Source organism: Phoca vitulina, unplaced genomic scaffold (assembly GCF_004348235.1).
Source record: "Phoca vitulina isolate PV1807 unplaced genomic scaffold, GSC_HSeal_1.0 scaffold6, whole genome shotgun sequence".
Taxonomy (NCBI): Eukaryota; Metazoa; Chordata; class Mammalia; order Carnivora; family Phocidae; genus Phoca; species Phoca vitulina.
In genome coordinates this window covers 48707568-48732576 of record NW_022589709.1, presented here as the reverse complement: position 1 = coordinate 48732576, position 25009 = coordinate 48707568, and the positions used below count along the sequence as shown (strand labels likewise).

The 25009-nt window shown below is 36.5% G+C and overlaps 1 protein-coding gene across 1 annotated transcript in view; it reads right to left on the bottom strand.

The window, feature by feature from the left end:
• Positions 1-1288: 1288 nt before the first annotated feature.
• Positions 1289-25009, bottom strand: part of HOMER1 (homer scaffold protein 1) — a 123765-nt gene continuing 100044 nt past the window's right edge. Inside the window, exons 7-10 of the mRNA XM_032404124.1 lie at positions 22881-23037; positions 19013-19123; positions 18301-18381; positions 1289-4241 (exon numbers count right to left, since the gene is read on the bottom strand). Coding sequence (XP_032260015.1) covers positions 4053-4241; positions 18301-18381; positions 19013-19123; positions 22881-23037 — 538 coding nt within the window. The 3' untranslated portion in view covers positions 1289-4052. The remainder of the gene's footprint in view (positions 4242-18300; positions 18382-19012; positions 19124-22880; positions 23038-25009) is intronic.

Here is a 25009-nt window from a genome sequence, read left to right as displayed (position 1 = left end):
TCAGAGAATTGACTGGAAATCTACTGGGAGCTCGTGGTCTTTTGCATTCTATTCTAGTCCAGATGCAATTTCTCTTCTTGGGTCACCTGTTTTGGGTAAAAATAAAGTGTTTCTTTTCTATCTAGTGTACTAAGCAGAAATCAGTAGGCAGTACAGTGCTGAGTTTTTGAGTTTTTTTTCTTGGATAAAATTGTTAGCTATTTTACTAACCAAAAACCATTTCTTTAATTCATTAACAATGCTTGTATTTCTGTGACATTGATATATTATCAGTTTCCCGTTAAAAAAAACTGTTATCAAAATTTAAGGTCCAATTTTACATTGGAAAAAAATGCACTTTCTCAAATAAAAGTAAGGTGAACGATTCAGCTGTTTCCTTTCCAACATGATCCTTTTCTAGTTATTTAAAAAATATTCTCTCACGTGAAAATTATCTTCTCAATAATTATAGCACAGTATCCTACTTGAAAAAAAATTTTTTAATGTGTCATTCTTAACTACTTCTTACCTGAAAGTTTTTTTTAGATTTTCCATAAATTAATTTACCTCATGAATGCCAAATGTACAGAAGACAAAAATGCATGACTATTTCATGACTTCAAGCACAGACTATCAGGAATGGTAAAATCATGTGATACCAAATAAACAACAGGATTTCTTAAAAAAGTCAACACAACACTGCCACCCAACCAATTCTCCCTGCGGCCAGCCTTGCATTCCAGAACGGACAGAAGATCGGGTCTGCAGGAGGAGAGTAGCTGAGCTGCACGCTCTGCAGTGAAATGAAACCACAGAAGGACACGAGTGGCACAAGACCGTCCACATTCTTGAATGGGGCAAAAAAATGAGTTTTCAAAGGTGGTGGTTTAATTTTGAGCGTCCCTTTTATTTCCACTTGAAAAAACCCTGCAAGCTTTTCCTCTAACTGCTTTCCAGCAGTTCAATGACAGCAAAACCTTACATTCTGACGGTGCTGAAGTTCTTCTAGAGGGACAAGGAGGGATGCAACTTCATGCACTGTTTTTAATCTGCAGAAAGAAAAGGAGGAAAGAGAGAGAGAGAGAGAGAGAGAAAGGTGGAGAGAAGGAGAGAGAGGAGAAACAAAAACTAATTTTCCAGGCAGGGAAATACGTATAAAACCTTTTATGTCAAAGTCAGGATTTCACAACAGAACACACTAATGCGAAATCCAGTAGCACCTGTAAAAGTTAAGCAATGCTGTCATCACTTAAATGCTTTTCAAAAGTATCTGGAAAAGACTGAAGGAAAAAAAGATAAAGTACATTCTCCAGAGAACAACAAATATATTTCAAAATAAAAACTGTATTTTTCTTTTTCCTTTTTTTTTTTTTTCAGGTTTTTGTACAAGAATTCATAATTATCAGAGAATAACTTATACACAATGGGATCGATCTCTGCTCTCCTTGTCTGTGTCACTTAAAGTCCACATGTTCAGGCTACAGTCCCCAGCATCATTTTCTGATAAATATATTACCACAGTTGGATCTAAATATAGATACATTATATAATACTTGTCTCTGGGAAAAATCAGATTTTAATAGGCAAACTTTTATTTATATAATACAGAAATGGAGAAAACTACAGTAGACACACAACCTAATTATGACTTGTAGATGATGATTTCTAGATACTCTCCTACTATAAATGAATATTTAAAATAGTCTTAAGATTTTATTTATATGTGCACTTGTGTCCACCCTTATCCCATATACTGTACACGTCTAATGACACTCTGGGAATTTAAAGGTGCAGCCCTCAAATTGTTAAATCACTAAAAAAAGAAAAAAATTAGGCCCTATTGGACGAGGAAAAAACTCACAAAATTTCCAATTTTAAATTTCTTAATCAGTAGGAAAATATTAAAAATAATTTTCTGCATATACATACGGGTATATGTATATATTGAATTACACACATGTCTCACCTATCAATACAATTCAAGTGGAGACATTTTGGTGAGTTACTTTCCCATTAAATGACAACTATGTCAAAATTTAAAAATATCTTATTACATCATTAAAATAATTCACTTACCATTTCAACAGCTTACACTGTTTTTTTTTTTTTAATTTTTAACTCTTCGTAACTAAATTCCCTGATCCCTAGTGTTAAATCCCCTATTTAAATTAAAATCTGGTGCTCTTTGTTACTCAGCAGATACTCAGAAACTGATGGATAAAATCACATCTACTTCAAAATTCCATCAATCAAATAAATTTTATTACCTGATTTATCAGAGAAATATCTCAGCTCTGAGCTTGTGTACCTAAATTACCCTCCCTATAATAAATAGGTGAGGAAAAGATCCTAAAATAGATGGAGGTAACTTACATGATGTCATAGCACATAGAATACACGATGATTAAGTGTCTGATAGAAACTTTTCAGAGACACCTGAAAACTCACTTTAGAAACTAACTTTAGAAACAAACCATTTATTTTTCACTCTAATATAAATTAAGATGTATGTATTTACATACATACACATACATATATAAAACAAAATTGTCTAGTGTTGAGTTGCTGTTTGTGAGTGAAAAAATGGTTACAAATTGATTCATTAGCTTAATTTTGTACTTAACAATTCCATCGTTTTGGGGTACAAACAAAGTCAGTGCATTTGCAGACTCCACAGAGTCAGATGCTCAAGCATACACTTTAAAAAAGAACCCTCCTCAACATCACAGGCATTGTACAGCGAGAATATATGGACTCTGATGCAATCCCTAACTCCATAAGCAGACTAGACAGCACTTGGCTTACTTTTAAAATAGCTTCTTAAAAGAAATATATAAAGAAATGCATGTTTGCTAAAAGTCTTTTAAAATTACATCAAAACAACATTAAAACTTGTTCATTGAGAAGAGCCTATTGAATTGAATTCCTGTTTGAAACACCTAGTTAACAGTTCAGAATATTGCCTTGTGAGGTTTGACTAGAGATGTGGTTGATGTGAAGACCCAGACAGAGTACACGGCTCCTATCCCAATAGTCCTCTGATCGGCTGTTTGATGGAAATGGATCCCCTTTAAAATTGCTATACACCTTAAAATGATCTATAATAAACAGTTCCCCAATAGCCATTATTAGTTGTAAATTGAAATGCATTGATCATTCAGAAAAGATTTCTTGCAAAATATATAAATAAATGTAACTGCATATTCTGTAAATATACTTAACATTGCTAGGCCAGACCGTCAATGACGGGCTGCTGTATTTCAGTACTGTGTGTCAAATTTATTAGAAATTTAAAAAGAAAAATTTCTGAGGGACTCAGCTGCCTTCGTTAGTTGGCTTTAAAATGTGTAATAAAATGGGAGACAATATCTTCTCATAAATACACGGAATCGATATGGAAAAGTAAACTATACAGCAGACAAGATTCAAGAACACCAGAGTGTACCAGAGTGGTCACCGAGTGAAATATCTTCCAGTATAAAAAAAGGGAAGAACTCTATACACCCAGTTCTAGTAAGTATGTTTCAATTAAAGATGCAGCTCTCTCTCACTCCTGGCAAGAATTAATTGGTAATGGCGCTGCTTCTCAGCAGTGCAAAAATATCCTGAGAAATTATTCAGATTACAACAGAAGACAGGGCTTTCATCACTAAGTTTTTGCACAAAACACAGCTTTAGATATCATAAATAAATTAATTTAAAAAGCAGATAACCTTCACTGTGTTGAACACAAAAAGGGGATGTGACCCAGACATTGTTAATTCTCCCATTGGCTAATATCAGAAAAAAAAGATTGCATTAAGTGTCTATTTATAACTTTCTAGTTAACTATGGCCAATAATATACATGGAGGTAATTTGTAGTTCAAGTTTTTCATCTCTTTTTTCCCCAACTAGCTACGAGCTGAATTCTAAAATTTACACTGAAATATACAATTCCAATTTTCAAAAGATCATCCTCCTGGAGGAGGAGTGATATTCAAATTTTATGTGCGATCTTGATGCAGAGCCCAAACAGTCCTATGAAGAGAGACAGTGTATTTTTTAATCAATTGGCACTGAAATTTACTTTCCTTAGCTGCATTCTAGTAGCTTGGCCAAGTTATCTCGTAATTCTGTTAGTTCAAATATTTTTCCATCAAGAATTTCTAAGAGTGTCTTCAGGTTATTGCGAAAAGCTTCTTGTTCATTTTGACTTTTCTCCAGACGTTGCTCTAAGTCAGACAGCTGTCCCTCCAGGTCTTTGTTCCGAATCTCTACTTCCTTTAGAAACAAAAGTGTGATATATATACACATGTCAGTTCACGACTTAGAAAACGATACAACTTTCATTATTACTAATATCGTGGTAGTTAATGCAGTTTGACACACAGGAAGATGAGCTTCTGAATCTCAAGTTAACACACTTTACGGAGATTTTTAGAGTTCTGCCCTCTGAGAAATCCATGTGGTTTTCGAGACAGGCTTGTTCATGAATCCATCTATCCAACCCAAAAGAAACTTCCTGAATGCTTACTTCTTGCCAGGCAAACACTCTGGACATTTCAAATACCGAAGAGGATTAAAGATCCATTTTGTGGATTAGCTACATCTCAATTCAATTTCGGCCCACCTCTTTTTCCCTAATGCACAACTAACTGGTAGCAATCTCAGCTGAAAGCAGGCAGAGAAAAAGAGAATACTCTTTCCTCCTTACGGGCAATTCTGGAGAAAGACCCGTGAGAAGACAACAGCTCTCTAACACGAGGTATCAGGATCCTCTGAATATGTTAATTACTATTCTTTGTTTTGCCTCACCATCCAAATGAGTGCTTGTGGCAGGGGAAGTAGCTCAGTGGCTAAAAACTGAGTCAAGATCTACAGTCTCAGTCAAGATCTACAATAAGCGTACATATAAGAGAATTATACAGCTGACAGTTCCAACATACTGCAAATCATGGAAAGAAAAGAAAAAAAAAGACAAAAGGCAAGTAAAAGTTCATGACAAAAATAATTATTTTTTTAAAAAAACAATCAAGTCTAGCATACTTAATGAGAAGTTATTATTGTTCTAAAAATGTTTCTAAACATGACAAATATAATAGTAAGTAATTCTAAAAAAATGAAATGATCTAATGACCTAGAGTTTTAATTTCGGTTAAAAATTCAAACTGAGAAAAAGAGCAGAAACTTTAAACACTTTATGACACTTTAAACAAGGTATTCAGATAAACAATTAGTTGAAAGTTATATATCCTTTCTGGAAAGCTCATTTTTACCTGAGAGGAATTAAATGATTGACACAAATTATATTCACATATGTCAATTATATGGGACAATGACAATATTTTGGTGTCAGTAATACAATATGAATCAGCCTCAGAAAATATTACGTTTCAAATGTTAATACATGGTTTAAATGTAAATCTCGTAAAAAATTCTATCGAGTCTAATGGATGGCAGAACACTTTTTTTTTTTTAATTTTTGAAAGACAATCTGGTAAATGTCAAATGAGAAAAAACCCCAAATATGAAGCACACAGTGCAAATGGGCAAACACTAGTATTCATGGGGACAAACACTGTAAATTACTGTACCAATAGGAAAGAGTTGCTATTGTTAGGATTATGGGTACTTTTTTCCAAAATTTATTTTTCTTACAACACCTGTAAAAATTGTAAACTTCTGAGAAAAATAATTAGGAAATTGGCTTGAATACATCTAAGAAAGTAACCCTGACCTAGGATTCTGAACATAAAGAAATGTTCACTTGCTTTGACAGAAATAACTAAGAGTAAGGCTTCAGCAAGAATGCCACGGAGGAGCCACAAGAACCTGGGAAAATACTAGAAAGGAATACAGCAGCTCTAATGAGTAATAAATGAGGAATTTAAGAAATCCCAATCTAATATTAAAGCATTTAGTGTTGGATGTTTCCCAGGTATGTTTCTAATCTCTTCCCTCTGAATAATCCACAAAGTGAAGATAAATAAACGGAGAGCAGGATCTGAAACCAATAAAATGCTTATAAATTCAGAAGCCACATTCATGGAGGCTCCAAACTAGGAGGGAGAAAACAGCCCCTGGGGTCAAATGTAAAAATTCCACTCATGATTGCACAGCATGCTCTCTTGCCTGCTTCAACAATAAGCTTAAGAGTAGCATGTTTCCAACTACAAAAATAGACCAAATGTCATTCACTAGAAAACACCCATTTCACCAGGCACCATCCAGTATGCCCTCTGAAGCCTTCCTTAAAATGAAAGGCTTCCTTGTTCTCCTTGCCAATCAGTGAAACATGCAAACATTTTCAATGGAAGCATGCAAAACACCAAATTTCCTCAGCTATTAAAATCGCATTGTTCTCTCTAGACAGAGTGTCATACTCTCAGCCATTCCTCTGATTGGAGGAATTTTAGGAGTCAGATAACAAAAGGGATCCAATACAGTGCTGACGGTGCTGGTCTATTCTGAGGCACAGAATATAATCTTAGAGCAAGACTGGCCAAGCTGGTGCACACGGGCCAACACAAGGCAACGGGAGCCCTGGCAGGTGGGAACTTCCTAGTAGAGGCCTTATGTCAGCATTTCCCAAGCCTCTCCTTCTCCCTCCTAACGCATTCTTCTGCTTCTAACCACGTGTGCGCTACTAGTTTCCTCTTCTCCTTCACTGACATGTAAGCGTGTGCCAGGGGCATCCAGAGACCTGGTTCAGTCCTGATAAAGCAATGGAGGCCAGAAGCTAACTCCCTTTCGAGTGCTTTAAAGGGCAGTAATTGCAAGTATAAAATCTTACTGGGTAGATGGTCATGCTCTTTGTTAGATATGGAGCCTCAACACTAGAGTGATTAAAAAAAATTTACACATTACCATCATCAATGGGACCAGATCAGGCTCATTTTCTGTAAGTTTAAATCCTGCATTTTTAATCTAAATAAAAGTTACAGAAAAATTATCTTTGACATCTGATTCACATGGTAAGCCGTTACAAGCAAGATATAGTGCCCTATTAGATCATCAACCTTCATATGTAACAGGACATATAAATCATCAAAAGAATTAGTAATTCAAGAGAAAAATGGGCAAAAGACACACACGCAAATTTTGAAGAAGAAACATTCAACAATTATTTACCAAGCATCTTCTATGTACTAGCAACAGAGGTAGAGCAGAAAATAAACAAAGATGGTTCTTGTTTTAATGCAGCATGCATTCTAGAATCAGGATGCCAGCAACAAAAAAGTAAACACTTCCGGGACGCTGAGGTAATGGTGACTCTGTATGCTGAGACCTCTCAACCATCCTCCCAAACTATATAAATCAATAATAAGAATAACACCACACAAATTCCATGACTTCAAATAACCAGAAGATATAAAACAAATCAAACTTCAATTTCCAGCAAAGACATTTCCCAAGCTCTCTCTCTAACCCTTTGCAGAGGGCAAGGCAGGGTTGTGGGGCAAGTAGAGCAGAGGCAAGAGGAAAACCAAAGGCTTAAGACTGAACTCTAATAACCCTAACACAGACTGCTGGAAGTGTCAAAATTCTGGAAAAATAAATAAACAAAGTCCTGGTAGACCAGAGTGGACGACAAGGAAGGGACTTACTAGTGTACACGAGACAGGAGGCAATCTTGGAAAGGCAACACTTCTGAGGAGTAACGGGCAGAAAGAAGAAAAAGAAAGGAGCCTTCCGGAATACTACGGTAAAGGGGGAAGAAGCAACACAGGGAAACTTACAATCTTCTAAGACAAGAGAAAACTCAAACACTGAAGGACACATAGCCCCTTCCCCACTATCTCCCAAAAAGAGGGTGATTTTGAACTGAGAATCTGTAAGCCACTCAATCCACAAAATACAAAGGTGTGAGCTATCTTCATCTACATAAACTATCATAAGATGAAAACAGAAAATGAAACTGTAGAGACTTTAGTGATTGAAAATAAAAGACCCCTCCCCCCAAAAAAACCAGCTATGAAGCACAAGAAAACAGAAGCCTCCACTCTGAATTAAATATTGTCAAATAGGGCACCTGGCTGGCTCAGTCAGAAGACAGTGTGATGCTTGCTCTCAGGGTCATGAGTTTGAGCCCCACATTGGATGTACAGAGTACTAAAAAAAATAGGTAAATGGACTTTAAATATTGTCAAACAAGCATTCAAAATAGAGCCTGAGACAGATATCAAACACTAAAAACAGAAATGAGACAAAACACTAAAAAACCAGGAGTGATTAAGCCCTGATAGAAATAGAAGAAAAAGGCAAAATTATATCAGAAATAGAGACTGAATTATAAAATAAAAAATAAATAAATTTAAATAAAATTATGCTTTACTCAATTATTATTTTTAAATATTCAAGGGAACGCAAGTGAGATAAACTAGGGGAAATGATCAGAGAGAAAGGGGTTGAACTAGAAGGGAAGACCATCTAACTACATAGCACTGGAGCTCCTTACGAAGAAAACACTCCAATAGGACAAACTTAATATTTAAAACTTTTATACTAGAAAACTTCCTGGAAATAAAGGAAGACCTAAATCTACACATTAAAAGGGCCCATCAAGTACCTGAGAAAAGTGACCCTCAATGAAATCAATTCTGAGAAATATCTTAGTAAAACTCTTAGATTTTGAAAATAAAGGAAAAATCCTCAGGGCGCACACACAGGAGCCCCAAACTTCCAAGGCCGGTGAACTAGACTGGAATAGATTTCTCAAAAGCAATATAAGGGGTGCCTGGGTGGCTCAGTTGGTTAAGTGTCCGACTCTTTTATTTCGGCTCAGGTCATGATCTTGGGGTCCTGGGGCCAAGTCCCGCATTGGGCTCTGTGCTTAGCAGGGTATCTGCTTCTCTCCCTGTCCCTCTCTCTCTGCCCCTTCTCCTGTTCATGCTCTCTCTCTAAAATAAATAAATCTTAAAGAAAGGCAACATAAAAAAAGGTAATAATGGAGTGGCATTTTCAAGAAATTCAAAGAAAGAAAATTACGAACCAAGGATTTTATATCTGTCACCTAAGTACTAAGGCTTTTAAAAAACAACTTAAACCCACGAGCTCTTCTGGAACCATCTACTAGAGGATAAGCTTCATCCAACCAACAGATTACTGTGGAAACTTCAGAGAAAGGACTGATGGTGACCATGTCCATGTACTATAGGTAATACATATCAAAGACTAAAACAAAGGTGAACAATGGTTAAAAAATAATATAAAAATGCTACTCTTTTCTTTTTAAAAATATTTTTTTAATTTATTTGAGAGAGAGAGAATGAGAGTGAGAGCAAGAGCAGGGGGAGGAGCAGAGGGGAAAAGAGTCTCAAGCAGACTCCACGAGCTGAGTGCGGAGCCCTATGCGGAGCTGGATCCCATGGCCCTGAGGTCACGACGTGAGCCAAAACCAAGAGTCAGATGCTTAACTGAGCCAGCCTGGAGCCCCCCCAAAATGTTACTTATTCTGACAAGGTAGAAATAATGCAACTAAAAAATAGGAGGAAAAAAAGGAAAAGAGAAAAGCAGAATAAGCTTCTAATTATTGAATATGTAATAGTTCAAAGTCAACTATCATTAAAACTATCATTAAAAACTAACAAACCAGGGCGCCTGGGTGGTGCAGTCAGTTAAGCACCTGACTCTTGGTTTCGGTTCAGGTCGTGATCTCAGGGCATGAGATCGAGCCCTGCGTCAGGTTCCAGGCTCAGCGTGCCGTCTGCTTGGGATTCTCTCTCCCTCTCCCTCTGTCCCTCCCGCTCATGCTCTCTCTCTAAAATAAATAATATTTAAAAAAATAAATAAAAACGAATAAACCAGATAGTGAAAGTTTAAATATGAACACAGTTAAGTAGCAGTATTTTTTTTTTTTAAAGATTTTATTTATTTACTTGACAGAGAGAGACAGCGAGAGACAGAACACAAGCAGGGGGAGTGGGAGAGGGAGAAGCAGGCTTCCCGCGGAGCAGGGAGCCCGATGTGGGGCTTGATCCCAGGACCCTGGGACCATGATCTGAGCCGAAGGCAGACGCTTAACGACCGAGCCACCCAGGCGCCCCAAGTAGGAGTATTTTAAAAAGGTGTAAGTCTAAAAGTAACCACTAAAACAAAGTTAAGACCATCTTAAATATCAAAAGATATAAAAAAGGGCAAAGAACATATCATACAGAGAAAGAAAAAATCAAATTAACGTAATACACAGGAATTATTACATAAAATAATGACAAGTTGAAATAAAACAAAAATCGTATCGATAAGTATGAATGAGTTACCTAGTAAAAGAAAAAAATTTCAGTTTGGCTCACAAAGCACTAAGTATACACAACACACAAGAAGCATTCACAAAAACTGATTTTACATTTGGTCACAAAAAAGTAGTATTAAGTTACATTAAGTATAAATATCACCAAAAATATTCTGTGATCACAATGCAGTAAGACCAGGAATTGAAAACAAAATCATAAAATAGAAAGGTCCTTCCACTGAGCAATTCATTTAGGAAGGCCAAAAATAACAGGATAGGCGCAAGATAATGAGAGGTTGCAATACTGGTAGAAAAAGTGCCAAAGGAAGGCACTTTAATGCTAAAAGCCACAATGCACAATGAAGATATAACCATTATATTTAGGTACCAACCACCTTATAAAGTAGAAATTACAGGTGTTGTAAAGAGGCATAGATAAAAACATACTGATGAGAGACTTCACTCTGCCACTCTCAATACAGGACACATCAAGTGGAACAAAGGAAAGGTAACAAAACAGAAAACAAAAATTATAAAGTCAACAAGGAACATTACAAAAATCGGTCATATATGAGATCACACAAAAAAGTGCAGTCAATTATGTAAAGCAGAAATTATACAAACCCTTGCGATTACAAGACAGTAAAACTAGAACTTAAGAACTAAACCCAAAAAATAAAAAGGTCTTTCCACCAGGAAATTAAAGCACCTTCTGTTATCTTTTATAATTTTTTTTTACTTATTTATTTGAGAGAGAGAGAGAACGAGCAGAAGGGAGGGGCAGCGGGAGAGGGAAAAGCAAACTCCCCGCTGAGCTAAGAGCCCGATGTGGGGCTCCATCCTAGGACCCTGGGATCATGACCTGAGCTACTCAGGTGCCCCTCAAGTGCCTTCTTTTAAACATCTCGTGGGTGCAAGGGAAATAAGACCAAAATTACAGAATTTCAGGAAATAATGATAACGAACATACTAAATATGAGAATCTATGAAATACACCTAAAGCAATCATCACAGGACAATCTATAACTTGAAACACATATACATAAAAGTGAAAGAATGAAAATAAAGGAATTAAATTCTCTTCTTAAAATGCTAGAGAAAGAATAAGTAAACCAAAACAAAGTACGAGGCAGGAATAATAAAGATAAAAGGAGAAATTCATAAGGTAGAGGATAAAAAAAACCAGTGGCACTGATTAGACATACCATTGCTTAACTTTACTTAATCAAGAAGAAAAGGACAACGGACAATTATATAAAATAAGAAATAAGAGTTCTCGCTGACTCTGGGAAACCTAGATGGAAAGCTTAAACAGCCCAGCGTCTGCAGAAGAAATAGAGAATAATCCAGGAACTACTCCATAAAAATGCACCAGGTCCCAATGGTGTCAACATTTAAAGACGAGGTAGTTTCAATATGACATCCATTATCCCAGAGCATAAAAAATGAAGACAGTGCATGAAGTATGACTGAAGTATTACTGTGTGTAAAGTCTAACCCTGATACCCAAATCTTATAAGTATAGCTCCCCTCAAAAGAAATACAGACCAATATCACAAATGAGTACTGTGTAAAAATGATAAATAATAAAGAACAAAAGTCTAACACCACATTAAGAAAATAAGATACCATAGCTAAGTGATCTTTATTCCAGTCATGCAAAGGTGGTTCGGTATTAGAAAATCCATTAATAAAATAAACCATATTAAATAGATCTAGAGAGGAAATTATGATTATTTTCATAGATACTAAAAAAAAAAAAAAAAGAAAAAAAAAAGGCCGTTAACAAAATCCCACACTCATCCCTGGTAAAAACATTCTAATAGGCACGAAGGACACTGTCATAACATGATAAAATGTATTTCAGTGTTACAGCCAACATTTTACTTAAAATGGAAAAATACTAGAGGCATTTTCACTAAGATGAGGGATGAGATAAGCCCATCATCTCTAGTATTGTTTAATACTGTAGTGGTGTTTTTAACAGGTGTAATTGGACAAGAAAAATCAAGAGGCTTGAGAATTGGAGGGATGGGGGAATAAAAGTAAAATTATCTGTTTGCAGATTATGTGTTACCATACTTAAAAAATCTTACAGAATCAATGGAGTGACAAAACTAGCTCAAATAATAAAATAATTTAGTCAGGTAGCAGGACATAAAAATAGCATACAGAATTCAACAGCTTTTGGGGCACCTGGGTGGCTCAGTCGTTACGCCTTCGGCTCAGGTCATGATCCCAGGTTCCTGGGATCAAGCCCCACATCGGGCTCCCTGCTCTGCGGGAAGCCTGCTTCTCACCTCTCCCACTCCCCTGCTTGTGTTCCTGCTCTCACTATCTCTGTCAAATAAATAAATCTTAAAAAAAAAAAAAAAAAAAGAATTCAACAGCTTTCAAATATACAAACAATAATCAATTAAAAGATACAATGGTAGAGAAAACCCCATTTGAAATAGAAAAAAAAGAAAGATAAAATATTTATAAACAAGAAATATGCAAAACTACATGTTGAAAACCTTAACACTCCTGTGAAAAACACAAAAGTAGATGTGAACAAATGGGAAGACATCCCTTATTCCTGGATAGGATAGAAACTTCAATAAGATATTGTTTCTCCTGAAGTCATATTATATATATTTTTTTTTATTTGAGAGAGAGAGAGAATGAGAGAGAGCACATGAGAGGGAGGAAGGTCAGAGGGAGAAACAGACTCACTGCCGAGCAGGGAGCCCGATGCGGGACTTGATCCAGACACTCCAGGATCATGACCTGAGCCGAAGGCAGTCGCTTAACCAACTGAGCCACCCAGGCGCCCTGAAGTCATATTATAAAGTTTAAGCAATCCCAGCTTTATTTTCAGTTGACACAAAAATTGGTACTGAATACTGAATCTCATTTGATAAAATAAATATGTAAGACTATTGAGAAAAACAATGAAAAAGAAACTCTGAGGAGCACCTGGCCCTAGCAGATATTAAAGCCTCTACTATTAGTGCAGTGTGGTACTGATGCATTAACAGAGTGACTAGCGGGCTGGAATAGGAAGCCCAGAGTAGGTCAAAATGTGTAGAGAAATCAAGTATCTCCAATCTCTGGAAAAAAGGATGAAATTTTAAATAAATGGTAATGAGATAACTGGACAGGCATTTGGAAAGATATAACTGCATCCATACCTCATACCACACACAAAAGAATAAACCCAAAATACTCAGAGATCCAAATGTAAAAAATGAAACCGTGTAAGTACTAGAGGGAAATACAGATGAATCCCTGTATCATCTGAGTTTGGAAAAGAGCTATCTGACTATATGATCCACAAGCCAGAACCAAGAAAAGAAAAGAGTAATAAATCTGACTAGTACATAAAACACCATCTCAGGCAAAGTAAAAAAAAAAAAAAAAAAAGACGGGAGAAAATATTTTTAAAATATAAAAAAAAAAAAAAAAAAAACCTCCAGAAAAAAAAAAAAAAAAAAAAAGAACTCCTGTAATATATAAAGAACTCCTGAAAAAGAACCAAAAATCCTATAGGAAAAGGGCAAAAGACATGAACACCCAATCCGCACATGTACAAAAAGATACTGACATGACCTCTAAGCTTATGAAAGATGTTCATGTCACTAATAACATGAGATATGCAAATTAAAACTATCATTTCTCACCTATCACACAATTAAAAAGTATGACAACACATTTTGTTGGCAAGGCTGTGGAGAAAGAGGCACTCATGGTAGTGGTACGATGGGAACCAGCACAATCCATTACAAAGGGGAATTTGACAATGTTTAACCCAACTACGTATGTGTTTATTTTCTTACTTAGAAATCTTCCTTCTAAGAATCTATCTCGGGGGTGATAGATTCTCCATTGTATTACACTGCAATGGGAGGTATGAGTAAGAATTCAGTTTTATATATACATGGCTATTGAAAGAGACATAATGTGGTATTTATATCCTTCCAGCTCTGTTTATTAAGATGGCATAGAAACAATGCTATCTCCCTAGCTCAGTAGGAAGAGTATGAGACTCTGCATCTTGCGGTCATCAGTTCAAGCCCCATGGTGGGTGCAGAGATTACTAAAAACAAACAAAAAAATCTATTCTGAAGATACACCTCCAACAATAACAAAATACCTATGTGCAATATTACTAATTGTAGTATTGTTGCAGAACACTGGAGACAGCCTAAATACCCACATAAAGGAGTGGCTGAATAAACTATCACTCCACAAATGAAGGACTTTACAGCTATAATAAGCATGAACAAGATCTCAATGAACTGACAAGAGTGACTTCCAGAATATATTTTACGTGAAAGAAACAAAGTGCAGAAGAGTAATCTAGAGTATGTTACCATTTAAAAAAGAAGAGGAGAAGGTAAACAAATAGATCTGTTCATTTGTGTGAAAAGAAATACAGAAAAGATAAACTAGAAACTAATGAGATTGGTTACCCACAGGTGGCAGATGGGAATGGGGTGGGAAGGATGGGGCAGAAGCTAGGTAGTGGGGACTGGAGGGTATGTCTCTAAAGACATCTTTCCAAATAGTTCTGACTTTTGGAACCATGCTAATGTTTCGTATACTCAGTAAATGCATGCATATATAAAATGTAGAAGAATGGGTAAGAAAATACTAAAATGGAATATAATATGATACAAATGAACATATAAGTATGTTTTTTTTTTTTAAGATTTTATTTATTTATTTGACAGAGAGAACACAAGCAGGGGGAGCGGCAGGCAGAGGGAGAGGGAGAAGCAGGCTTCCCGCTGAGCAGGGAGCCTGACACCGGGTTCAATCCCAGGACCCTGGGATCATGACCTGAGCTGAAGGCAGACACTTAACTGACTGAGCCACCCAGGTGCCCCAAATGTAAGTATGTTTCAAATGAATAACCTAACCAATTGCAGAGGAGGGGAAGAACTAACCCAACAAACTTTTGAACATAGGCTGAGGACACAAAAAATTACAGTGATCTCTAGTTGGTAAGGTTTTGTTTGCATTTTTTTGTGGTGGTATGAATTAGTAATTCAAAAACTATTTTCTGTGCTAAGATTGAGAAAGTAAATAAATATACTGTAGATAAAAAGAATCGGGTTTCTTAGTATTGGGTAAAGGAATTACAAATATGAGTATGGGAAAGGCTATAATAAACTCCATTGTATTACACTGCAATGGGAGGTATGAGTAAGAATTCAGTTTTATATATACATGGCTATTGAAATAGACATAATGTGGTATTTATGTCCTTCCAGCTCTGTTTATTAAGATGGCATAGAAACAATGCTATCTCAATAGCAAAAAGCCTACCTGGTACTCAGATCCTGGCTTCTAAATATCAATCTTTGCTTAAAGAAATTTCTCCCTGGAGGGACGCCTGGGTGGCTCAGTCAGTTAAATGTCTGCCTTCAGCTCAGGTCATGACCCCAGGGTCCTGGGCTCAAGCCCAGCATCAGGCTCCCTGCTAGTGGGGAGCCTGCTTCTCCCTCTGCCTGCTGACTCCCCTGCTTGTGCTCTCTCTCTCTCTGTCAAATAAATAAAATCTTAAAAAAAAAAAAGAAAGAAAGAAAGAAATTTCTCCTTGGAGAAACAGCTAATTCCAAGGTTGAGGACTGAAAAAATACAAGATAAGCCTTGAATATGTAGTTGTCCTAAAACATGAAGACATTCTTTAAAGAATGAAAGGGTCACATCAAAAAGGAATCAGAAGCTGGACTGAATGGGTTCCCACTGGCCAAATCTGGGACAATTCAAACATCAAAATAAATACATATGACAACTAAACGCAACCCATGAGCGCGGAATAAATCTTGGACCAGAAAAACAAGTTTTAAACTTTGTTATAAAGAATATTATTAAGACAATTATGGGAATTTGAATAAGGTCTGTAGATAGATAATTTCTTGATTTTGATGGTTATGTAAAACAATGCCTTACTCTTAGAAAATACACACCGAAGCATTTAGAGGTAAAGAGATACAGTATCTTGCAACTTATTCTCAAAGATTTCAGGAAAAAATAACACACACACACACGGAGAGAGAGAGACAGTTCCAGAATGGTCAAACAAATACAGCAAAAAATGGCAACATTTGGGAAATGTGAGTGAAAGGTATATAAAAAGGCTTTGTGTTATTCTTGCAACTTTTCTGTAAGTCTGAAATTATTTCAAAGTAAAGTTGAAAAATAAGACCACTTCAGATAGTGATTAATTGCTACTAGGAAAATAAAACAAGGTAATATTACAAAGAGTACCTGGGGTGGGGTGGGGGGGACCTTGAGGAGTTGTGCGTAAACTGAGAAGTTGGAGAAATTAACACGTGAGCCAAGACCTAAGTTGCAAGTAGGAGCCAGCCCCTCGGAAGGTCTGAAAGCTTCCCTATCATGTTCCTAGTAGGTTGTTTTGATCAGCATTTTTGATATATGGTGAAAGAAGAGGTAAGAATAGGAGCCAGCTTTAAAATTCAATTATCGCTCAATTAATGATGAAATACATTTAAGAAGTTTGATTTGAAAAATCACCTCTTGGTTTCTCTGGGATGTGTATGTAACTTGGAAAACGTCTGCAGGAACCGTCAGGAATGTCTCGGCAGCATGGCCGCCTGAAGCCGGGGGCAGTCATACAGAAAGAACAGAGACTTTGGAGTCCAAACAAATTTAGGCCTCACTGCTTTCTAGTTCAATGCCTCGTCAACTTGTGAACACCTCCGAACCGCTGCCTTCTCTTTGAAAACAGGGATGAGTTCAAGCAAAGGTATGCAAGGGCTCGGCAAATGCCCAAATCACAGCAAGGACTTAGAAAATAGCAGCCCAAACCAAAGGAACAAAAGACAAAAGCTCCACTGAATTTCCCCCACTTTTTCTAGCCCTGAGGACACACTTCATCTTTAGTTCTACACCAGGCTTTCTCAACCTTAGCACTATTGACAATTTGGTCCAGATAATTGGATGTTTAGCAGCATTCTTGACTTCAACCTACTAGATGTCAATAGTACCGCCTGAGTTGTGAAAATCAAAATTGTCTCGGCACATTGCTACATGTTCTCTGCGGCACAAATCTGCCCCCTCCCCCCCGAGAACCAGTAATTTACACAGATCATTAAAATGTGGGAACAACTTTTAATAGGGCTAACCAAAACAAACCAGACTGCTGCAAGTCAATGATGGGAGAGGGAAATGTGTCGTGCCATATAAAGAACCTACTTCCTTTATGAAGGCCCTCTCTACTGTCACAGAATTCTGACTACCTATATAAATGGAGAGTGAACAAATGAACTTATACAAGCCTCAGTTTCCTCAGGTGACTGTCACAAGAAGTAAATGCACAATATAAGTAAAGTGCTTAACACAGTGTCTGGCACGTAGTAAGCACTCAACTAACGCAAGACATTCTCATTACAGTTGAGGTACTCCTAATTCCTGGGCTTTCAGGTTCCACTTATCACCCCTGACCCAAAATTCCTCACTCTGTACATACATTTATTTCTACTCCAAACTCGGAAGTGGTCCTAACCTTTCTTTATAGAGGTTATAACCCTTCTTACACTGGGGTGTAAGAAAAGGGCCGGAGGTGCGGAGACTTTGATAATGAATTCTAAAAATCTTCCCTAACCACCGATACAGGATATATGTATGTAAATTAGAGTCAGGAAACATAATTTTTTATGCAAAAGAAGTGAGAAAAATTCATTAGAATAAAGAAAGAAAGATGTCACTAACTTAATTTCCATTAGGGCACAACTACTTCTGCAATTCATACTCATTAGTTCAGCGTAAAAAAAAAATGAGCAGAACTCTTCGACTGAATGAAATCCATGTGAGAAATTCTCTTTAAATTCAGGGTATTTTTTATGTTAAAAAATAGACATTTCTAAAATAATTTACTGAAGGCAATTTATAAATGGCCATCTATGCTGATCCCATGCTACCTAGGTGAGGTTATCACTTAATTTTTGAAAAATCAAAGATTAGTCATGAATCACAAGTCCTGGAAAAATGACTGAGAACCTACAAAATGAAGTTTCAGAAAAGAAGTCATTACTATGTGAAAGAATGACTGATGCCTCTCTCTATGCAGAAATGAATCAAAATGTTATTATAGCTCACCTGTAGTTTCTGAGTCAGAGTGTCCCTCTGTTCTTGTAGTTCTCTGGCATTATCAATTTCTTGTTTTAATCTTTCTATTTCCTAGAAAAAGCAGAGCAATGTCTTTAGCAACAATATTTAAACTAAATCAAGCAAAGAGAACGTGTTATTTCTCACTGAAATTATTGTCCTAGTCCTTAGAAAAGAATAATTTAAAAAACATTCCTTTATGCTGATTTTTAGAAGGGTGAATTCGTCTTTATGGGTAGGTTGTCTAATCCATGATAATCTTAAGCAACAAGTCTCCTGGGTGGCTTTGGTACAGCACTGCTTGGAAACAACAATCAGAACATTTTAAGGCTGCTTCAAGCTTTGTGGATATAATTCTTTCCTGGGATATTAAATCTTATGACTGGAAACCAGAAAAAGCAACAGCTTATAAAATTCATTTAACCTCTCACAGTTTTCTGTTGATTTTAAGAATGCAACTCTCATACAGAAGCCAAGAAGCAGTATCTCAGTCTGCCTGCCTCACTGTAGTTCCTAACAGCAGAGACAAGGATGGAGAAAGTATGAACAAGCTTCATATCAATCAAAAAAAATTTCATCTTCCCCCCCAAAACACCCCACAACCTTACTTTATTCCATAAAGTACCTATAAATCTGACAGAGACTCAAATATTTTGTACACATATGTTAGCTAGATTATAGATGAGTGAAAAGTAGGAAATACCTCTTCCTTCACTTTCAGCGTCTCTTCTAGTTCTTGTATTGTTTGATTTAATTCTGTCTTATGGGTATGCACTGCATTTGCCTGGCTACTAACACATTCAAGCTCGGTCACCTAAAATGAAATGAGAACACAGGTTAAGCTATATGACTATCTCAAAAGATTTCTTGCTGAAAGTATAATAAGCCCCTCATAGGTAAATCACGACTTTTAAACAACATATGAAAATCAATTTTGAGAAATATTAAGACACTTAAGGTAGAATGAATAGATTCTTTAAGGACACAAATTTAGGACAACGAAAAAAGACTAGGGGTATAATTATTTATATGGCTTAGTCATGGAAGAAGTTAGGAAAGCTTAATTGGTTAATGACAGTTGAGAACCCCTATAATGAAAGGCTTCTTTAAAAATTTCTTATGAAAACATATTCAAAATCAGATCTAGCCATCTGCCTTCCATCTGTAGCTTTCAAGTTAAACATGGCTTCTGAAAACTGGCCTTACAGAAGTGAGAAATTTTTCAAATACATTTCCAAAATGTAAGAGAATCTGGAAGAAAAGATATGCTTAAAATACAACTTCAATCATTCGATACTAGAATGACTTCACATCAGTAGTGTCTCTGTAGCAAAAGATAATACTCTTCAGTCAATAAGAATGTACTAAGGGCCCAAAGAGCTACAGAACTTTTAATGAGCACTTGGTATTTTCTGAGAGAAGAAAGAAAGGCACTGCCCCTAAAAGTTAAACCATCCAACAACATTGTTGGATCCAACAGTCAAAATAGGCAGAAGACAACATAAAAACATACACACGCACCTCATCACGGCTCTTTACACACGTTAGCATCTCATACATTTTGGCTGACTAGAATGCAGTAAATTCTAGACTATTAAGGAAACAGCAAATCCTTCTCCTTCACATTTTCCAAATATCTACTTATCCTCCATAAATGTTACTCTACGTTTCTTAACATTTTCTTCCTTTCTATTCATGTACTAACAGCCTTGTGCAGACCCTATCATCCAAGCCTAGACAACAGCAATGGCCCACCAGAGGACATAATTATAATCTTTGTCTGTTTTTACCTCTCCTATAAACTAACATTCATCTATCATTGTATAATTCCTCCATTCAAAGCCTTTCAACGGCTCATTTTTTACAGTATCAAATCTAAACCTGCAGGTCTTGCATACACCAGTCCTAAACTACTTAACCACCCTCCATCACCCAAGACACTCACAGTATGTGATAGGTGGTTTTTCCAACTAAAAATAGGCGAGTCTCTTCATCCTAAAAATAAACCACTCTCACTGAATAAACCATCTTGCTGACTTAACTAGAATGTCCACTCTTACCACTGAAGCTGTTCAGACCTTAGCAAACCTTCAGCTCTCAGCTCAGCATGTACTTTCACCAGAAAGTCATTCCCATCTACTTAATTCCTCTAGGCTCTCCTGTCCTGTGGTCCACAAAATGAAATGTATTCAAAATCTTGGGAATTATTTCCTTATTGTTCAATATATAGGAGGTGTTTTTTTTTTTTTTTTTGGTCCAATTAGATAATGAATTCCTTATAGGGAGTTCCAGTTCTGATAATGATGGAGTACTTTTTACTGGAAAAACTTTCCCACAGATAACAATTGCAAATCATGACCAAAATGTAAAATTCAACTGTCTGAATGCCCGGGTAAGCAACCAAATAGAGCAAAAGCCAGAAAGAAAGCAATCACATTGGGTAAAATACACATATACACATCTTTTTGCTTGAAGGCACTCTGTAGTCTGGCTGCATTGCTTGACTAGAACTTAAGCAGAAACTTGTGGTCTTATTTCCCTGAGGAGCCTGAGGATCTGGGGACCCCTTAAAACAGCTGAAACAGCTAGAAATTGAGGGAACTGTATGAAGAAAGCCCCCAAAGAAACATACAGACTTCCTTCAAATCTTTGGCTAACCCTTGATCTACACATGCACAGGTAAGATCCAAGGAGTCCAGCATGGGGGCGGAATGAAAGGAGCTGGAGGGCTGCAAGAGCTGAGCTGTGGTAGGGCTCACCACAGAGAGAACAGTTTGGCGTTTCAGTCCCACCAAATTAGAGGACGTGGGTTATTACTTCAAGCTTTCCACTGAAACACCAGAAGGATTATGCCTTAGAAATAAACATTTCCCAGGACTACAGAATTCACCCTAGGGTTAAGGGCAAGATTAAAATAAATGGACTCTAATGAAGCCTAAGTCCACACCTCCACAATTTCAAGGAAATCTGTAAGTAAGTTTAACTGCTTACTCAAACAAAAATCAACATCATTCAGAGTAAGATAAGAGAAACTATGGGCTGTATGTCATCTAATTTCAAATGTCTAACATACAACTGAAAATGACTAGACATGTGAAGAAACAGGAAAACGCAACCAATAGTAAAGACAAAAAGCTGCCCCCTACATCCTCTGGCTGCAACTGCAAAGGAAGTTAGGCTACACAGAAAGGATACCTGATGGAAATTCAGATCTACAAGAAGGAAAGAAGAGCATTAAAAATTATAAACATGTGAATAAATAGAAAGATTTCATTTCTTAGATCTTTAAAATTCAATTCACAATTTAAACCAAAATTTCCTTAAGGACAGGGATTATACAGTAAGGGGATATGATAGTTCTTCTGTGAGTATTTACTGGCTCATGAGTTAACTGTCATGGATTAATTTATTTTATTGTGGTAAAGAACACAGAATAAAATTTTATCATCTTAGCCATTTTTAAGTGTACAATTCAGCAGTGTTAAGTATTCTCACACTGTTGTGAAAAAGATCTCCAGAACTTTTTCATCTTACAAAATGGAAATTCTATAGTCATTAAACAGCAACTTCCTTCTTCCTCCTCCTAAGTTAACCTTTACGCATACAACAGGATGACATTTACTCAGGTTTCTTACTCTCCCTCCCTGTCTCTATTTCATCTCTATATTACTTCCCACCTCAGCCTGATCTTACTACATTCCTCAAACTGTGCTCTGGAAGTAAGGCCATTTCCTACTGTCTACGAAGTTCACTTCTTTGGCATCCTTCCCAAAAAAGGAAATTAGCGGCATATACATCCTGTTGGGTAAATGCAAATGCTGTGAATACAAAAAAAAATTCTTCACAAGTAATTGTTTGGGCTTCTAATATTATTCATACTGGGATTTCTGATTTTCTTTTCCTGCATGAAATTACAAATACAGGTGTCTCCCACTTTCTGAGAGTTTGAATTATGCCACTTCACTTTTACAAAAGACCTGTATTAGTACGGTAACAGCTTTTTGTGGCAAAACTAAAAATGGTCCTCAGATTTGTCAGCAAAAACATACTAATGTAGGTCTTTTGTAAAAACAAAGGGAACTTCTGGAAAGCAGGGGATACTCTTCTCTTTATACCACTTCAGCTTAGGAAAGGTTTCACAGCTTTACTTTTGGATAGTGGGGGAAACCTGTATAAGCAACTTTTATAAAGAATTTCTTACCTGTATTTTTTAAGTTGTTCCTTCTTCAAAAAACAATAAAAATGATAAAAGCATCTATCATCAACTCGGTGCAACTACATGACAATTCATTTTCTCTATTCATTTTCACAGGAATTCTACAATTTTCAATTTTATACATGAGAATACTGAGCAGAAAGGGATAACTTACCAAAGGTCACACAGCTAATAAGTGGCAGAATAGAAAAATATTTTTCTTAACTAAACCCACATTTACTACATCTATACATATGTTCTGACAAGCAATGACTATCTCCAGATGTCCTTGTGCTGAATCTACATGTATGTTTCTGCAGGTCAGGGAAATCTGTTAGCCATCAGTCCCCACAGGCAGCAGGAGCTCTGAGCTTACCCGCTTGTGCAGACGTTCTGCTTCCTCCTGATATGCAGCAAGCTGCTGTTTCCATTGTTTCACATTGGCAGTGGACTCCAACAGGGCCGCAGTGAGTTTGGCATTATTTCCTTTGAGGGTAGCCAGTTCAGCCTCCCAATGTTTGCTGATTGCTGAACTAAAAGAAAAGAAAATTCTATCAATTACACTGAATATTGTCACTTTGGAGGTGCAGCAGTCCTTGGTTCTATTAGTTTTATAGTCCATGAATGTTTCAAAGATAATCCGAAAAGAATAAAAACAAATATTTCACTGAAAAGTTCCTGCTGAAGAAAATCTAGCAAGTGAAGAAACAGAAAAAGTACCAAAGCAGTAGGCTTAATGCAGACTAGTTCTCACCTTCATTAGGACAGATACAGATATCTACAGAAGAGTTTCTACCCATTCTCTTCTGAGGAATAAACATTATACCCTGAAAAATATCTACAAGCAAAACCTAACAATGTACTGTGTATTTTTTAAGGTGGGTATTAGTTGACATATAATACTATATTAGTTTCAGGGGTATAACATAGTGATTTGATAACTATATACATCACAAAATATTCACCATGATAAGTACAGTTACCATGTGTCACTATACAAAGTTATTACCATATTATTTGCTGTATTTCTTAATCTGTACTTTTCATCCCTGTTATTTACTTTATAACTAGAAGTTTGCACCTCTTAATCTCCTTAATCACCTATTTTGCCTTATTCCCCTTTTCTCTGGCAACTAGAGAGACCAGTTTGCTCTCTGTACTTTTGAGTCTATTTCTGTTTTTCTTTTTTAGATTCCACATGTACTTGAAATCCTATGGTATTTTGTCTTTCCCTATCTGACCTATTTTACACAGCAAAATACCCTGTAGGCCCATCCATGTTGTTGCAAATGGTAAGATTTCATTCTTTTTTACGGCTGAATAATACTCCATTGTGTGTGTGTGTGTGTGTGTGTGTGTGTGTGTGTGTGTACGTACCACATACCACATCTTCTTTATCCATTCATCTATTAATGGACCTTGGGCTGCTTCCCTATCTTGGCTATTGTAAATAATGCTGCAATAAACCTAAGCGTGCATATACCTTTTAGAATTAGTATTTTCATTTTCTTTGGGTAAATGCCCAGAAGTGAAATTAATGGATCATATGATATTTCTATTTTTAATTTCTGAGGAACCTCCATACTGTATTCCACAGTGGCTGCACCAAATGCACTGTATTTTTTAAGTTCATCAAACCTTGAAGTACAATTTCATTCCTTTGTGAAACGTGAGGATGCTGTAACGTCAATAAGGTTTGGGACATGTAACATAGTATTTCTTCTGAAACTGTTAATTGATTTATTTCACGTTATTCATAATTTTGAGATGCCCAAAATACAAAAATTTGTCGCAATAAATTTATTTCAGGTATTATGATAGGCTACACCTAGAAATTGGTCCTAATGACTTAATTTCTGATAGAATTCTACGTCGCATATAAAACAAAAAAAACCTAAAAGCAATAACTTATTTCCTCATTTACTGTTCTACTTAATAAGTTATCCAAAGTTAACTGCCTCAACCAAGACAATTTTTCTATTACAAAGACAATTCTATTAATTGGGAAGATTTCTCTCTTGATAATTCGTTAACTGTCCCATGAAGAAAGAATTACCTCATTTGAAAAAAAAGACGTTTTTTTCCTTAAAAAAAAAAAAAAGATTTATTTGAGAGACAGCGAATGCGCGCATACATGGTGGGTGGGGGGACAGGAGAGAAAGAATCTCAAGCAGACTCTTGGCTGAGCACGGAGCCCTGCATGGGGCTCAAGATGGCAGGACCTTGAGATCATGCCCTGAGCCTAAATCAAGAGTCAGACGCTTAACCGACTGAGCCACCCAGGTGCCCCTTTTCTTACTTATTATTGAACAGTTTCCTCCTTTTAGTGAAATTCTACAAACCTCATCCCATTAATTAGTGATGATGATAGCTTTCTTTAATCTGCATTTCTGGTTTTTGGTAGGTTATCTGCATCACAGAGCAAATGCTTTGATGGACTGATTTTTCTTTCTTTCTTTTTTTTTTTTAAGAGAGGCAGGGGGGAGGGGCAAAGGGAGAGAGAGA